The 18,893-nt window shown below is 39.4% G+C and overlaps 1 protein-coding gene across 2 annotated transcripts in view; it reads left to right on the top strand.

Moving 5' to 3' along the window:
- Positions 1–18,893, top strand: part of cemip (cell migration inducing hyaluronidase 1) — a 383,014-nt gene that overhangs the window by 267,669 nt on the left and 96,452 nt on the right. For both annotated transcript variants that reach the window (XM_033622351.2, XM_078162221.1), the window contains exons 12-13: positions 11,042–11,211; positions 18,139–18,348. In XM_033622351.2, coding sequence (XP_033478242.2) covers positions 11,042–11,211; positions 18,139–18,348 — 380 coding nt within the window. The remainder of the gene's footprint in view (positions 1–11,041; positions 11,212–18,138; positions 18,349–18,893) is intronic.

The following is an 18,893-nucleotide window of genomic DNA, read 5'->3' as shown; positions in this document are numbered from 1 at the left end:
CACTTACGTTTTAACAGGTCTGACGCTACTATGCGCCCCGGCTGTATCTAGGCTAACGGCTAACATGCTAACTATTATTTTTCGTCACTAGTCACTTGAAACAAATTTAGGACAATAGGAGACAGGTTGAAATAAACCGAAATTTCCCTTTGATTGAGTGTACCTGAGTCCTGTGTTGTAAAAGCTGTGTTGATGACATACAGGTGAATTTATTCTAATGTGCTGTTGGCATTGAGTGTTACTGTGGTATAAATCCTGTTTAATGCAGGTGCCTGAATTGATAAAGTCAGTGTACTGGGGTGGGAAATCTGAAGTATCACACCTTGGCTTTTTAATTCTAACTGGCTTCTTAACACTATCTTCACTGACAAAATGTTGACATTTTTCAGGAAGATATGATTTTTATTCATTGAATACTGAGTTACTTTCTCCTTTTGGCATAGCCTACTTGTTATGAAATCCCTGTTTAGCTATGGCATTTATATCTGCCCAAACAGATTAAAATCACACCCTTCCATGAGAGTTCAGGCTGAGTCTGAGTGTGTGTGTGCACATAAACACTCAGTGTCATAGAGGCCAGGTTGAGACAGCCCAGAGCAGTGTGTGGGAGTCAGTGGAAGGTGTTTGGTCTGACTTGGGGCCAAGGGAAAGTCTCAACCTGCAACCTGGAGTACTGTGTGTTCCTGACTGAGCTCATTCATGCTGACACACATTAACACACTGACTCGCATGCTAGTGTGGACACACATTTACAGACACTTATTTTCTTTCTTAGCTGCTGCATCACACACACATTCATTCAGCCTTGTCAGTCCTCACTGTTCTCCTGTATGATTCAAATGGCCTTTGTCTTTAGCTCTTGGAAAAACCCTTAGTGCCCGCAGCAGCTATAAAACAGCAATAACGTGACATGACATGTCCTCTCATAGCTGTTGCTTATGCCCACAGATTCATGTACAAGTCAAGTCAAGTTTGCAATCTTCTGTGGATTTTGGAGTCCAGGATTTATTTTAAAATCTCTGCCTAAGCTGCTGGTGTTTCCCTCCTGCCCAGCTGCATCAGAGGATCAGTCCATTATAGCTCCCCACCTTCTTATCTGTTTTTCCCCAGTTCTCTGACATCAGAACAGTGTTTGGCCATCCAGAGTGGAAATTCTTTTTTGTGAGCCTGAGGCTCCTGTCAATCTAATCCTGACTGTAATCCATTTCATTAATCCCTGCCTGCATGCCACTTTGCAGCCCCGTTTCTGAACAAGCAGTGCTAATCGAGTCTTTTCCCCAGCCCCTAAGGTTATGCACAAATAGAGAGGCTGTGTTATATTTGTTGTTGGCAGCTGAGAGCTGGGAGATGGCTCTGAGAGACACAGAGACGGACAGCCTAGGGCTATTTATCAGTTCCAAAGTCCAATAACTTGGACCTGAGTTTTTACATGTTTAACTTTTGAAAGTTTTAAATGGCACTAATGATGCTGAGTGTAGAAAATAAATGGTGCGGAGTGCATAAATGGTCTAGAGCAGTGGAGACAAATGTAAAATTATTCTATTTCTATCCTGACATTTACAAAACATCGTAAAGCCAGACTGCTTCTCTCCAGAGGCCTGTACTACAAAGCCAGTTCAACTTACCGAGGATATATTTTATCTTGCTTGACTAACCCTAACAGTGGCTGTCTGGATAACGGGTACTGCAGAGCTGGTTATCAACTAGTATAGTCAACTCTGGGTTTTCCAGCTATGAGTGCATTCATGTGAAGGAGGCAGGGGTGTTAATTAGTATTGCCAGACTGTTTCTGCAGAAAAGGGTGGAAAAAGTAGTTTAGTTAATGATGGATGAGGTCTATCTTTTTACCTGAGACTCTGGACTTTATTCTTCAGTGATCTGATTGGCCAGAGGTCAGGATGTTGACAGGTTTTGATCTGATATTCTTAACATAACCAGAGGCCTGAGGCCTGTACTACGAAGCAGGATTTGGAGTTTGTGAGGTAACTTAAGGGTTAACTGTGGGTTTTCAGTTCTACTAGGCTGATTCTCTTTTTGCCAGGATAAATCACCGTGGTAACTGATGTTGAACAACTAACCTAAAGCCTATACTACGAAGTCCAGTTTAACTTACCCAGGCTATCTTTTTATTATCTGGTCTGACTAACCCTAACATTGGCCGTCTGGATAACCGGTACTGCAAAGCTGGTTATCAACTAGCTCAGTCAACTCTGGGTTTTCCTATTTAGCCACAAGTACGTTCATGCCAAAGAGGCGGGGGTGTTAATTTCCAGAGACATCATCAGAACCATGAATGAAGTAGGCTGCTTCATATGACATAAGATGAAAGGGTACCAAATGTGTCTCCGATTGCGAAACAGTAAAATGTCAGTGGCATGGGATGTAAACGACAAGCTGTTGTCTTATAACAGAAAATATAGAAAGGTTGAAAATACTATCCAAAAATTCACCGTCATCCAAAACTTAAATTATGAGCTATGAGCCTATGTGACATTAGTATGGAGATTTTTTTGCTGTTTAGTTGGATGATGATAATACTTCTGTGAATATGTCACATAAAACACTTTAAAGTAGCACCAGACTGTATCTACTACTGAAGTAAAGGGTGGAAAAGTAAATGACTAATGAGGTCTATCTGACCCAAATGTTGCATTTATAATAATGGGAGCCAATTATATCGGATCACAGGTTGTCAACATCCCAACCTCTGACCAGTCTAATCACTGAAGAAAAAAGTATCCATTAGCGGAAGTCCAGAGTCTCAGGTAAAAAAAAACAGGAGTCTATATGCTGTTATAGGTCAGTAGAATCATTTCATTGCTCCAGGGCTCTATTTCCACTGGTTTTAAAACAGAGCTTCTAACAAATGGAGAGATCGTTTACAACACTAACCACACGATTTTAGCACTATTTAAAATTATGCAAAGTTTATCTTAGTCCGCAGTGACAGTACTGCTACTTTTACAATATGATTCCATCACTGCAGCTCAAAATAACATGAGACATGACGAGAACTGGGGTGAAGCAGATAATATTTTATTTGTAAAATAATCCACACACTGTTAATTGGCTGCCATTATTATAAATGCCACATTTCTGTCAGAGAGACGTCATTAGTCATTAACTACTTTTCCACCCTTTACTTCAACAGCAGAAACAGTCTGACATCATTTGAATGTATTTTATGTTAGGGTTATTCAAGCCAGATAACCAAAACATATCTGGGTTTTCCCATCCAGCCACGAGTGCATTCATGTGAAAGAAGCGGGTTATGTTATGTTAATCATAAGCAACATCATCAGAACCACGAATAAAGGAGGCTGCTTCATATGATATGAGATGAAACATCACTAAAAGTGTCTGGGACTGCATGACAGTGAAACATCAGTGACAAGGGATGTAAACAGTACTCTGTAATCTTATGGAAATATTATCCAACAATACACCACCATTGGCCAAGATTGAAATTAGGCTATATGTGACATTTGTGTGGATAATATTTTGTTAGTTAGTTGGAAGATAACAAAACTACTCTGAATATGTAACATGTAACACTTAGTAATGCCAGACTTTTTGTGCTACTGAGGTAAAGTGTGGAAAAGTAGCCCACTCAATGACTGATGAGGTCTGTCTGACCGAAATGTTGCATTTATAATAATGGGAGCAAATTAACAGTGTGTGGATTATTTTTCTCGTAAAATATTACCTTTTTTAGAGTAAAATAGCACCATTTACAGCAGTTACTGCCGGCTAAAATAAACTTTGCATAAGTTAAAATCCTGCTAAAATAATGTGTATGTGTAAATGATCTCTGTTTGTTAGAAGCTCTGTTTTAAAACCAGTGGAAATATACCCTTGGAATATTGAAATGATTCTACTGACCTTAAGTTACTCTTTTCTACTTGAGACTCCGGCCTTTTGTCCATGGATACTTTTTTCCTCAGTGATCTGATTTGTCAGAGATTGGGTGTTGACCGGCTGTGATCTGACATTATGAAGTAAACCTGCTCTAGAGGGGTCCATGTCATTGGTCCGACAGCCCATTGGTTCGACATCCCATTAGTCCCACTGTCCGCGGTGCTGAACGACTCGCAGCGGGCGTATGGTGCACCGCGACCAGCTCTGGGTCAGCTGGGAAAGGCTTGAGGCGAAGCAGGCTGACCGCTTATGTGTTTGTCACTTTCTTTTTCATTTTAACCCACACCATGATCTTTTCCTGACCCTAACCAAGTGGTTTTTGTGCCTAAACCTAACCAGACCTTAACCACGGGGCATCATGATGATTTCGGAACAACGGGACTTCGGAACAATGGGTTTAATATGGTCGGAACAATGGGATGTCGAACCAATGGGCTGTCGGACCAATGGGCAGTTCCCCTCCAGAGCAGGTTAGCTATTCAGCATAAGTTGCCACAGTGATTTATCCCACTAAAAAGAGAACCAGCTTCGTAGTACTGAAAACCTAGAGTTAACCTTGAAGTTACCTTACTTACTCCAAATCCTGCTTTGTAGTACAGGCCTCAGGTAAGCTACTGGGCGCCCCTAATGTTTTCTTTCGATACTAGGCTATATATGTTGACAATTCAAAATAAAGATTTAAAAACAGGAGCTAGCTAGTTATTCTCAGTACGGGTATCATGGCAAAGACAGAGACCAGAGAAGACGTACATGGAGGGATAAAAGAAGAGAAAACAAAAAAGCAACCAAGCAGGGGATGGATAAGATTCACCTTATCCCGAGCCCCCTGTGATACCTTGTGTGAATTAGGCTATAGGCGCAACTTCCAGCACTGAACCTGGTGTTTTCCTATGGTAATGGTATTGAATGGTGTGCTAACAATATGCTAATTCTCTTTTCTAGAGCAATTTGGGAATAAAACACGAGAAATACGCCACCTGTTCGTCGTCAGACAGTATAATGTGAGCATACCTCCGCCATCTTTGACAGCCATCTCAAAGCATTTGTTGTTCTCCTTTTTAACCAAGCGTGTTAACAATTAGCTTGCCTTACACGGTTAGCATATTGTTAACAGTTAACAGAGCCTGAGCTAGCTTACGGTAAACATCCAGCAGGCATTAAGGCAAACATTTTACATATCTCTGTATTAATTTTAGCTCCATGTAAAGTGAGTACCAGCTAATGTTCAGCTCATCTGCCTTAAGAACACAATTTATACAGTTTTATCACTGCTGACTTATTAAATCAGACTATTAGCAAGTGAAACATGATGCTGAATTCAGCAGCAGACCTCAGTCATATAAGTAATATAAAGTCGTAGTAAAACCAATAACTTTAGGCATTCATTTCATATGATATGAAAGAATGACGGCAAATCAGTAACACACTCAGAGTAGCTGACTAAACACTATGCCCAGTATACTCTACTCTAATTTAATTCTGCCAACTAGCGGACACATATGTGAATACAATGTATACCGAATGCTATTTCATCAGTTTCCCCTCTGAAACTAGTGAAATGGTTGCACCGCAATATTGAACATCTTGAGATGTCAGAAATGTAGGCTACTTGTTAACAGGGCATTACATGGTCATCTTAATGCCCATTTGACGTGTTAACACAGACCTAATGTTGTGGCATTTTGACAGTCAGAGACTATCCTTTCTATAAACATTTTAAACAAGTTTTTACAAATGGTTAACAGTTTACCTCAAATTACTGCTCTCGTGATATAAACATGATAATCTGTTTTTTATTCAGTTTTTTTTTGGGGGGTTGGGGGGGGGGGGGGGGGGGTGGTCAGTGTCAAACAGAGGTGGTAGTACTACATATTAGAGACATTAAGCTGAACTTTTGGCATTATCCACTCACATGATCCCTAAACCACCCCCTTTGGGTGTAGAGCCACAGCAGCTTATATGATATGTGACAGCACCTGCTCATTCCCCATATGAAAAATTATTCATCTATTTATGAGCAATAGAAAACTCTCAAAATAAATTTGTGCATGAGAAGTTTAAAAAACTGATCAAAACTGGTTGTTCTTTCCCACAAAAGCACAAATCAGTTTTGGGAAAAACAGATGGAATTAGGCACTAGTAGTAAACTCCAGGAAATTTAGATCTTCAAATGTCTTTTAAGCCTCTGCTGTTGATGTTTTAAATCCAAGCTGGAATGATAGTGTTCATTTGTACTTATGAAATCCTGGCTGTACTGGTAGAGGGAGTAGGAGGAGAAAAAGATGAAGCATGTGGGAGTGTGATCTTCTGTCTCTCAGATTTTGTTTTTTTTTGTATTTCTTTCCCTTTTTTTCCCAGGCAACACTGTTTTTTTTCCTAGCAAATTTGCCTTGTGCACAGTGGGAATGTGTAGGAGTGGAGGACACGTGGAACAGAGCTCATTTCTGCACCATTCTTCATCTTACTGTTTTCTTTGTTTTTTGCCCTTGTTGTTCTCATCCCTGCTTTTCTTGGGCTAAGGCTACACTATGCTAAATGTAGAATACTGTTGTTTTCAAACTTGCTGATGCCCAGTGGGAATGTGATGGTATTGGAAGTTGAGAACTGGAGTTTTTGAATGTCCCAGTCCTATGCTCTAAACAAATGTAGTCACACAACCTGTCGTCCTATTAAGCGCATGAGTGAAACACTTCACATGCAGGTATCCCGCTAACTGGATGGCAACACCCATGTTAAAAGCGTTTTCTGTTACAATGACAATCCGCCATTCTTGTGCTGCATTTTGCAGGAGGTCTGCAGTGTGTGCTCCAGTGTGACTTTTGTGTAGGCCTACTGCTCTAGTTTGGAGACAGTTTAGAGAACGTGAGACAGCAGTCAGTTCTCTGTTAGATAATGTACCCTTATAGTCACATATTAATCCACTGACCTTGGAAGTCCAGGCGTCCTGAGTTAATGCCACCCTTCCTGCTGTACTCAAAGATTTCTCAGCTTTATACTTATCTTCTCTTTAGAGCTTGGGTACAGACTAATACCTGGGTTCCAGTGTTTTAGCATGTAACAAAAGCCTTTTCAGCAGAACTGTATGGACGCAAATCTTTGCACATGAAGGAGGTGATGGACTGTGTTATTTTCTTAGCTCTTTCAGAGGTGGATGGTAGTTTTGTGAAGCTAAGCGTGTCCAGTGTTGGTTGATTTTTTTTTCAGCGGAGCAGGTTTAATTCTAGCTTGGCCATCAGTGGCTAACGCTATGTCCCTCATGTTCGTGGTATTTTATTCTCATATCACACTGCCTGCAAATCACGTGTTATAACCAAGTCCTCCTTTCCTTCTGTTTTAAAACATCCAAAATAAGTCCAGATGTTTGATTTAAACGCCAACGGCACATTTCTGATTCCTTTCTCCAGTGCCTCCATGTTTGTTTTGATGAACTTCCTGCCAAATGCTGCTGACTGAGACTTCTGTTGACTTCATCAGTTAAAAAACAGCACCATCTGGTGGACCAAAAAGTAATTGATTTTATTATTCTAAAGTTGTATTAAAATGTGTATTTGCAAAAATTAACAATGTAATAAAAGAAAGATACTTTGTGTCTTTGTATTAATACAATATCACCACACAAAATATTGCGATACCATGCTGTATCAGTTTTTTTCCCTGAAATGAAGCTGAAGTGACTTTGCTCAGCTTTGCGAAAGCTTGAAACCCAGTCACTGTTGCTGCTTCCTGCTATTTGCCAAGAAAGGGCTTGAACCCACAATTGCCGCTTGTAATTGTTATGTAAATATTTTTTCTTGTTCTGTACCAAATGAACTATGGGTGTGAAAAGCATCCTTAAGCAAGTGCAAATTCACAATAGCTGCAACCATGTAGATAGATAGATGCTTTATTTTCATTGCATTTTAAAACATAATGAAACTTGGTTGTCAGCAATCCGCTGCATTTAGAAGCACAAATATATCTATTATAAAAGGAAATATTTTAAAAAATATTAATAGTCATATATACATCATAAAATTACAAACAACAGTTAGAGGAGTGTGGAAAACAGGAGGAGTCTGGGAAGTGAGGGGTCTCTCCTGATGTGTGATGTGTTATTTTGATTTAGTTCAGTCAGGACCACTTTAGTCAAAGAAAACTTTATTTCCATTTTTCCTTTTGCAGTATTATATTTGGCGGTATGGCTCTGTTCTGGGACCTCTTATGTGGTCCATTATTATTGTCTGGGGGGTTCTGCATGGGCTCTTTGGACAGCTACACATGTAGACCCATTACTTTCCACAGACAGTAGATGGACCATATCTATTGGTCATACACTGGTCACTATTGGTGACTGCAATAGTATTTACCTATATAGGTTTTATTGTTGTTGTTTTTCTCATGTTGGAGATTTTTGACACTTTTGGTCATGACAAAAAGTTATTGACGATTTTTACAAAGTTTCTTATACATTCTAGTCTATTCTTTAATATTGTATTTTGTGCCTTAAGATTTTCTATCATATTTATACTACTCGATGCATTATGATGTTTGCATTTATGAGTGGTCTATATTTGTATCTTTTTTTATGTTAATCTGAGCCGGCAGGTTTCTGTTAAAAGGGAGACACACCCACAAACTGCTGCTGTGCAATCCAAGATATTAAAAGTATTATACTTATTAGTGAGTGCTGTCGGGTTTTTCTACTTTTCTGTTCTGGGGCCTCTCTGCCTTTCCTTGAGCCTATGCAGAAAGCCTAAGGCAGAGAGAGCACACCTCTCTGCCCTTCAATGTGCCTATGTGGAAAGATTTAAGGCAGAGAGAGCACACATCTTTGCCACTCCATGCGTTTATGAAGAAAGCCTGAGGCAGAGAGAGCATACCTCTCAGCCCTTCCATGCGCCTACATGGAAAGCCTCAGGCAGGGAGAGCAGCAGCCAAGACCTAGCCTGAGTGTCAGACTGAAGCTCCCAGCTTCAGTCTGACATCGCCTCCATTGAAGGCGATTTACAAGGGGGAGGGAATTTGATTTTTCCCTAACCAATCAGTAGAGATCAACGACTCACCCAGAATCTGACGTCATTAGTATCCATGCCTCGGGGGTGCCGAAAACAAGCGAGCATTGCCCGTTTAAAATGTCTCCGTCGTCGTGCACGCCCAGCTGCATTGCCGTTAAATCCAGTTTAGCAGCTTCCTTAATTTGGTCCTCCATTAACACGAGTAGTGGCGAAATACCTCGATAGCATCGTTAATGTGGTCTGTAGGATCTGTAGCGGTCGCCATTGTTGCTATTCTCACCAGTTACCCACCAGCGTACAGCTTGACATCAGCGTGGTGCTGATTGGCTAATCGTTAGACCCGCCCCCACCCCCGGCGTTCATTGGTCCTTCCATCTTTTGGATGAGATAAATCGCAAATTCATTGCCGTATGCCAGACCAGAGATGCAAGCCTACTTAGTTGAGTGGGCGGGGTCTATGGTCTGGAACCAGGCTAGCAAAGACCCCCCGGAACAGAACAGAGCAAGCATCAGTGATAAACAGAAATGTCATTGATAAGTCAGACAAAACATGTAAGGAGGTGCTGGGGAGGAGACACCCTGAATGAGATTTACCAATTGGTTGCATAGAAAGGAATCATGTGATCTATCAGCTGACTTCCTTCCCTCAATCAGCTGCTCCATCAGTTGATTGGGCTGCTTGAGTTCAGCTGATGTAGCTGTGAGCTGAGCTTGATATCCTGTCCTGTCATAACTATCACTATGCCCAGTTTGTAGAGCAATGGGCCCCTGTGTCTGTGCACATGCATGTAGGCGTTCATGCATTCACACACAACCTCACAAACACTTATCACAAGTACAGTGATGCCTCCCTAAGGCAACCAGTTCATGAGATATGATAGGGGACATGGCAAAATGTGTAAATAAAAATAAAATAAATAAAATGTATTATTAAAATGGTGAATGAATGATCTTTATTGTCATTATACTCAGATACATTGAAAGTGAGCAAGGTTTCTCTTAGTATGTGTATATGTTTGGGACGTTCCTGGGCACAATGCACAGATGAGGTTGGGATTTTATAAAGAGGTGGTGACCATGTGCCAAACTGTAGGCAGCACTCATCCAAGAGGAAGCTACAAAAATTGCGGATACTAAAAAAAAAACGAGTGCAAGTAAATTTAGGGCTGGGTTTTACTTTCGCTGGAGATACTGTTTACAAACAGGAACCAACAATTGCTACACAGTATACCTTTAAGGTTCAAGCTTTTAAAATTTTATGGAAAAGGTTAGCCTACCAAACTTTAAAAATGAATGCAGTGTTTGGCTTTACCTGTATAGTGTATACAGAATTGCAAAATAAATGTCTGAAATAGATTTTTGTAGAAATTTAACCTTTATATATTATATAGGTTTGTTGGCCAATGGCCAATTTGCAGTGGTTGACGATGCTATTTTAAATTTCACTTTACAGTAAATTACAGGCTATTGAGCTGCATTGCTTTTACAGTGACACTGCATTTCTACAACAGCCATCACAGTAACTTGTTGGCATATGTGAGGTCTTATTATTCAGCTCTAATTTTACTGTAATGTACTGTGAAAATAAAACAGTAAGTTGTAGTAAAAGTAATGCAATTAGGTTCCAGGAATTTACTGGAAAAAGTTAAAAGTTAAAAACATCACAGTCAAATATTTTGCAGTGCAGGTTCGTGTAATCATACTGCAAGTTTAACTGTGGGGTGGCTGGGTCAAAGGGGAGGTGAAAAAGAGATTGGCTTTCTTACTTTGGTCAACTCAAGGGTATTCCTCTCTCTCTTTCTTTCTTAAAGTAGATGAGTTACAACATGTGTGTATGTGTTATGCGTCAATGTGTTTACGAGTGCCTCTGTCTGTTCACCATAATTATAAATGTTGCCTGTCCATTCTCCTTTAAAAAGAGAAAGAATAGTGCAACAAACTCTGACTCAGCTTCCCCATTCTGTCCATTGCAATTATCTGAAACAACTGTTCAGCCATATACCTACACATGCACACATACACACAGCAAATACACAACAAACTGTACTTTTCTCAGTCTCTGGTAACAATGGACATCTGTTCACACTGCTCAGCTCTGGTAAATGGAATGTTTGTTTGTACTTGTGCAGGTAAGGCCCAGTTCATCCATATGGGTGAGGAAGTGGATGGGGTGGATATGAGAGCAGAGGTGGGCCTCCTAAAGCGTAACATCCTGATCCGTGGGGAGATAGAGCCTGGCTGCTATGGCAACGAGGCCTGCACATTCTTCGACTTCGACACTTTCGGCGGACATTTAAAGGTACACTGTTGTTCTAACCTTGTCATTTCCAGAGCAGACACCCAGGTGATTCACAGTTCTAGTTTCCACTAGGGCTCATCATATGCTATCCACTAAAGTGGAAGCTATTGAAGAAGCAGGTCAAGTCATCCCCTGCCTCACAGTGTGAAATTTTGTCAGGGCCTCAGCAGCAGCATTCCACTAATATTGTTGTAAGACAGAAGTCTGATACAGATTCTTTTGTACTGAAGCTGCAGATTGACAATAGTTTGCACAATGTTCCAAATCTTTAAAAATGACCATAGAAAGTACTTACTGTTATTTCAGAGAGCTGTATTCTGGTCAAAGTGGAAAAGCCTATAAGGTAGTATTTTACATTAAGTATCTGCTCACTGTTTAAATTGCACCTGGAAACCTCTCAGCCTTCACATGTGAATCAACATTAGGTGTGCAAAGTCATCAAGAAGGCCGGATTGGACCCTTTGGCGGGCTGGTTCTGGCCCCGGGCTGTATGTTTGACACCCCCGATATATCTACTTTTGCCCTACCTAATTTTAGTGATCATCAAGTCTCTAGTGGGATCAACTTAGCGTGATGGCCAACCAGCAGATGGAGACATGAAATATAATACTTTTCAGTGTATGTAATGTTCAATTATTGTGCAAATTAAGAAAAGACATTTTGGCCAATTCAGATCTTTCATTTTAAAGCCATTATCGGCTGATACCAATGACATGCAGATATTATCATGCATCCCTAGTATGATGCCAGGAACAAGCACTTAGATTTTTATGTCAGAACATCAACGAACACCACTGGCCACTCCGTGAGTTTCATGGCTTTGAAAACGAACGTTTAGGGTGGTTTTAGGATAGGTTCAAAATGAGCAATCGTCACTATTTTGGTCTTAACCACTCCATTTTATCATAAACAACCCAGAAATGGGGCTCAAAGTGCAAAATACTGGACTTCTCCTTTAAGTCAGAGATCAGTGATCAACTTTATGGTTGTATTATCTAGCATTTCTAAGTCATTAATTTAAATAAGACCTACTTTACCTTCACTGAAATATAAAGGTAAAAAAGGCCAGGTAAAATCTAGAAATACATTAATAAGGGCTCATTAAGGTACTCAGACCTTGTCCCTGCACCTGTTGACAAATGTAGACAGGTATAAAAAATCATAAGTCAAGGTCTTATCTCTTAACTTAATGTTAATCTTCAAAAAGAGGGACTTTATCTATTTTTATTTCAGCTGGTGATTCCATTATTTCATAGCAAAAAGGAATTGTGCTGTATAATTTTAAGACTTACTATTATCATCAGTGAATACATTTGCCTACTGTTGAAGTGCATGGTGGGAAAAATGGTAGAAACCTCAGAAAGAGCAGCTGAGGAGGGATCCTCTTCCAGGACAAACAGATGTGCAATAGATGTCGTCCAAGGAGTCTCTAATGCAGTGGTCAGTCAGTCACTCCGTGAACTTCAGTCAGTCCGTCAAACTACACAACTCTGATCAAATATGAATCAAGATATTCTTTTACTGCATTACCTATTACTCACCTCAGATGTTTTCAGAAATGTATGTTAGTGCATTGTTTAGTGCACTTAACAGTTGGTTTGGCTGGTGGGCGGTGCTTTATACTAGTGGTGTCCAAAATGGCAGCTAGGTTGGAAACATTCTCATTGTACAGCTAAACGGGACACTCATATATTTCTGAAAACATTTAAAGTGAGAAACAGGCATATTGATAAGTGTTGCCTAGTTTGATAGTTTGACTGCAGTTCACAAGCAGTGACTATCATGATTGACAGCTGCGTTAGAGACTCTTCAGCCCTGACTGGTCATTTTCCTTCACATGTAGCAGACCATTAGAGATGCTACAAGGCAATAAAGTGGCTGCAGTATAATTTTTTTTTCACAGGTTATCTGTCTCATTTTATGCTGTGTGAATATGGTGACATTAAAATCCTAAAAAAAGTTATCTTTTATAAAAGTTACCAACTGTAGGCGTAAGCACAGTTGATTTAGGTTCAACAATGACCCTGACCAGAGAATCTGGATCAGCTGCAAAGATAAATGGTCATACCTTATTCAGTGAGAAAAAACTTCACTTGAAAAAAAAGAAACATAATAACAGATAAAGGAACAGCCCAACATTTCCCCCTGTATATATGATGATAATAATAATAATGTTAATAATAATGTTAATAATAATAATAATAATAATAATAATAATTATCTCTATTTGTATAGCACATTTTAAAACACAGTTAAAAGTGCTTTACTGAACCAGATAAATGAGACAATGTGTTATAAAAATTGTGAGTGATTTAAAAGAAGATACTGATTTTGCTAACCTGAGTTCCTCAGGCAGGGAGCTCCACAGCTGCGGAGCTCTAACGTGAAATTCACAGTTTTGCCTTTGTGACAAGGGGGCTGTGGGGACACCTTGAGGAGCGCAGGCAGCAGCCAGGCTCATAGGACATGAGTAAATCTACGTATATATATATATATATATATATATATATATATAGATAGATAGATAGATATATGTATATGTGTGTATATATATATATATATATATATATATATATATATATATATATATATATATATATGTATGGATTTTGTATTTAATGTATATATTTATTGCATTTTTACAAAGCATATTAACCATATTTATTTAAAGAACTATCAAACTAAGCAATTATTTTTAATAAACCCTCGTCATGAATGTATTACAGCTGTTAGTAAAAGTCTGGGCACCTTGCTGTCATTATTCCACCACATTTGTGACCAAAAGTGAACAAGGAGGCATGTCAAATACAGTTAACAATAAATCACCATTTATTGTGCTTCTACTCTACAAACATGATTATCTAAGTAAATATTTTTACAACAAACAAACAACATTAGTGATAAAATAGCTGCTCATGCATGTTTTGACATTAAAGAGTTATAACAGTGATCCATTTCAAAAAGGGCTTCCGACCACCGTGGTTGGCATTACATTGCAAATTATTTCTAGAAAGTTAGAATATGTAACTGTAATATTTCACCATAAATTACAGTATTATCACCTTAAAGACTACAGCTGTGATAGATAACCATATTCAGAAGTTTGTTGTGAAATTCATGTTGGCAGTGTAGTAATTTTACAGAAGTACTCTGTTAAATCACAGTAATATATGGAATTTAACTGTGAAATACAGTAATTCTACGGGAGCATACTGCTAAATCCAATGTATATAAACTGTTAAGTTATAGTTAAATACAGTAACTTTACAGCATTGTACTGTTATATCACAGCAATGCAATGGGCAGAGTTTACTGCTAAATCACAGTAATATGCAGGCATAATTATGTGAAATCACAGTATACAGCTGTCATTTCACAATGATTTACTGTAAAAATTATACTGTAACTTACTGTGAAAGTAAGGCAACTAGTAACCAGTAATTTACTGTAAATGTACAGGCAAATATTTTACAGTGTAGCGCTAACTCAAACATTTGGCAGCAGCAGTCTTTGCCAGTTAAACAGTCTTTCCCTTTTAAAGTTCAGCATCTTACTGGTTGTCTCTCTGGTCTTTGTCGATACATCAGCTCTGCACAGCTTTACCGTAGATCACACCCACTTAGAAACAGCATCCTTTCCAGGCATGCTGTTCTGTTCTGCACACTGCTTGTTAGCTTCAAAGCTGTTTTTCCTGTGACACTGTATGTGTTGCTTTTGAATGCCCTGCCTCAGTGCAGGTACCTTACGGTATGATCACTGAATATTCTCTCTCAAGCTTGTGTTAACCACAGACCTTATTTCAGATGTCCAACCAGAAACCCATTCAAAAACCCACTGACAAGGAAACCGAAAGTGCAAAAATGCTAACTCGTTTGGGTTTTAGGACTTATTCCTGGGTCACTCTGTGAGCAGTTGATAATAGGGAGAATTTGTGGGCCAAGAGTCTGAAATACCTTGTTAAGAAATCTAATGGGGATAATGTCTAATTTGCAGGTGGAACACTTGAAGTGGGAGATTAACTCCTCTTATTTAAGCAATGAAATTTGCTTAAAAGAGATATAGTGGCAGAGGGTTTAGTGTACATGAGGAGATTTCTGGTCACAAGGGCGATGTGGAGCCTAATATCATCTGTTTTATTCAAAAAATGGTGGAGAAACTGCTGACATAACTCAGTGGATACTAAATCTATCCATAGCCTTATGGTAGCCAAGAAAACACATATCCTCCTATCATAGCAAGAACTGTTTTCTCTTACACATGGAGACCAGTGTTAATGACGAAAATTCTTTGTTTTTCTTCGTTTTTCCACGACAAAAACAAGGCAATGATGAGCTAAAAATAGATCCTGACAATAATTTTCACTGACGAGACAAGACGAGATGAGACAAAGCATGACGAAAATGTTAGTGGTGGACTGTTGGACACTGAAAGGCCAGAACAGCCGTGCTTGTAATTATCTTCAAATGCCACAAGTGACAGGCTGGTAAACCCCATTTAATAGTCTGCGCCAGGATATTTTGCTAGCTGCTGAACAGCAGCGAAGTGAGCAGCCGCTGGCCGATTGACTTTACAGCCGATCTCTGGAGGACTTCTCTCAGGCTGGACTGACTGACAGGCAGGTAGGAGGTTCGTTTATCTGTGACTGTAGTTGTGACGCAAGTAAACAGTCTGAAGTCAGCAGAGTTTTCTCTGACAGAGCCGAAAGTTTAGTTTTAATCACCAGCTCTGTGAGAGGACACAAGTTTAACCCTCCAGACTAACATGCTGCAGATTAAAAAAAGAATTCAGACTTTAATGAAGTTATTTTTCTGCTTCTTAACAGTGAGATCGATAAGTCAGAGTTTACATTGAACCTGTGTACAAATCCTTGTTATCTCAGAATAGTTTTTTGTGTTGTTCAAGATTGTTAAGATCATACATAGAGAGATATTTGAGCTTTTCAAATGATGATCAGTAAGTGTGTGCTGGTAAATCACCCCTTAAACCTGCCAAAAACTGCTGGAGAAACGATAGTTTTTAAGTGTATAGAAATAATTTGTAGTTGTAGAAAAAAATGTCTAAATGAAATTTTTATACAACCTGTCACGTTGATTGGTTGATTAGTTTTAAGATTTAAAATGTATATATAGAAAACATAATGACTAAAAGTTGACTAAAATGTCGTGAATTTCTGTGGACAAAAAGTATGAACAATAAAAATGACTAAAATGTGACAAAAACTAATTAGCATTTTTGTCTTAAAACTAAGACTAAATCTAAAATATCTGTCAAAATTAACACAGATGGAGACGCTCATGTTTATAAACGGGTCCACAAACCCTATAGAAACAGAGGAGGGTGGAAAGCAACTTTATTTAGTGTTTAGGCTTTGTCTTGATCACGATTATGTCCCAAGCTCAAATTGGTCTTAATTGTTTATGAAAATTGTGGATGGTACCAATGGAACTGTTCCTTACCATCCCCATTTTTGGTCACCCCTCTGTTGGGGTACCTAGCGCACAGATCTGGTACTAAAAGGTGGAGCTAGAAACACTGCAGTCTGCTGTTTGGTCGACAGAGAACTGTTACTCTTGCTCAGGGCTGAGTTGTGGCTGCTTTTAAAGCTTATGTAACCAGTTTTCATACCGAGGCAAGTTTTACATACATTAGTAAACTATGACTAACTATGACTACTAATAATAATACATTTTATTTATAGGCGCCTTTCAGGACACTCAAGGTCACCGTACAAAAGACAATAATAAAACAATCAATAAAACATGACAGTCAAAAGACAAAATACATAACGCAATACATAAAACAGCAGTAAAGTGCAACACTGAGGTCATTCCAGTCCAGATTAAAGGGAGTATGCCTGTCTGAAAAGGTGAGTTTTGAGGCGAGATTTGAAAGAGGTGACAGAGTCAGAGTGTTTTATGTCCTGTGGTAGAGAGTTCCAGAGGTGGGGGACCGAGCGGCTGAAGGCTCTCGACCCCATGGTGGATAAGCGAGCAGGTGGGAGGGTGAGTTGAATGGAGGAGGACCTGAGAGTATGGCTGGGTATGTTAATGTGAAGGAGCTCAGCAAGATACTGAGGGGCAAGGTTGTTGATGGCCTTGAAGGTGAGAAGTAGTAAGTAGTATTTCAGTGTGACAACTCTGACTGCTCCATTAGTTTTTATTGTTCCCCTTTAATGACATACACTTTTAGTATGTTTAGCAGAATCTTCAAGCATTTAATAATATAATATTTTTGACCGGATTATGTGAATTGCACATATTCTAATCCTCAGTTGCAGAAAAAAAGTGGAGTGGAGGGTTGTTCCTGTGGGCTATGGCAACGCTAAACCCCTGCTCTTTCCTGAGGACTAAATGCACAAACCCTCTATTTTTAAATATACCATAGAGAGAGACTCTCACTCTTACCTGTTCTGTTTTGTTCTGAAAATGTTGGAATGAGACTTCATTCTGTGGACGATAAACGAGGTGCAGACTTCCGTCTGTCACCAGTGATGAGGAAATATAGTGAGTGCTGGAGAGAGAGTACTGTTTGTGGTGGAAACAGACCTAGGGTCTGGGTAACTTGTCTGAAAGGTTACTTTTGGCTCCAAAGGTACTAAATTGAAAGTGTTAAGTGTTCCCACCTTCCTTTCTTTCACTCCTCTCACCTTTCCTCTTTTCACTTCTGCTTTGTGCAGCTCCTTTCTTCAGTAACCCTTCTTTTGCCTCCATCCCCCTTTCTTTCTTTTAATTTGATAGTTTTCATTCACCAACAGCTGCTGTTGAAATAGCCTTTATAACATTCAATCCAACACATTCAATGTCCATTCTTGCTTTTTTTGCTGTGCCCAGTGATTACAGTTATAACTGTTAAGTTATCTTATGTGGGGCAAATAATAACCTGATCACCCTGCAGGCGTGACTGACATCTATCTGCTGTCATTATCAGGTGGAGCGGGGATTCAGGGCAGTTCATATATCTGGGGTGGAGCTGCAGCACATGGGCCAGCAGACAATGGGACATTATCCTATCCATTTCCATATGAATGGAGATGTGGATGAGAGGGGAGGCTACAACCCCCCAACTACTGTCAGCGATCTATCCATCCACCACTCCTTCTCCCGCTGCGTAACTATCCACAGCTCCAATGGACTGCTGGTCAGTTGAGAATTTTTATTTAAGTTTATTTTTTTCCTGTTTTGACATGATGTATTTGCAATGAATGTACTTACAAAAAAAGTTTGACATTTTGGGAAATACACTTATTTGCTTTCTTGCTGAGAGTTTGAGGAGATGATACTGTAATGCCTACACAGTAAATACAGTATGAAGCTGCAGCCTACAGCCAGTTAGCTTAGCACAACAATTGGAAGCAGGACAAAAAAGCTGACCTGCCACCTGCCCACCTACCAGCACATGTAAAAGCTCTTGGTCTTGGCCAGGTTCAGTGACTTCACGAAGTCATATACAACCATTAATAATAATAATAATAATAACTTAAAAAAAACAGATCTACATAAAAAAAAGTCAGAAATATATATTATCACCATAAGATCCAATGGTTCATGCTGTGTCAGCTGAAAGAGTTGAATATGTTAAAATACATGGATGGGAGGAAGACATGGAATGGCGACCTGTTCAGAAAAATGGCAGAACAGCTGAACGATGCTCGACTGTTTGGTCTTGTATACTGTGACAAGGAC

The sequence above is a fragment of the Epinephelus lanceolatus genome, chromosome 2 (assembly GCF_041903045.1).
Source record: "Epinephelus lanceolatus isolate andai-2023 chromosome 2, ASM4190304v1, whole genome shotgun sequence".
NCBI classification, from domain to species: domain Eukaryota; kingdom Metazoa; phylum Chordata; class Actinopteri; order Perciformes; family Serranidae; genus Epinephelus; species Epinephelus lanceolatus.
The sequence above is the reverse complement of the archived record's forward strand: the minus strand, read 5'-3'. Positions and strand labels throughout refer to the sequence as shown.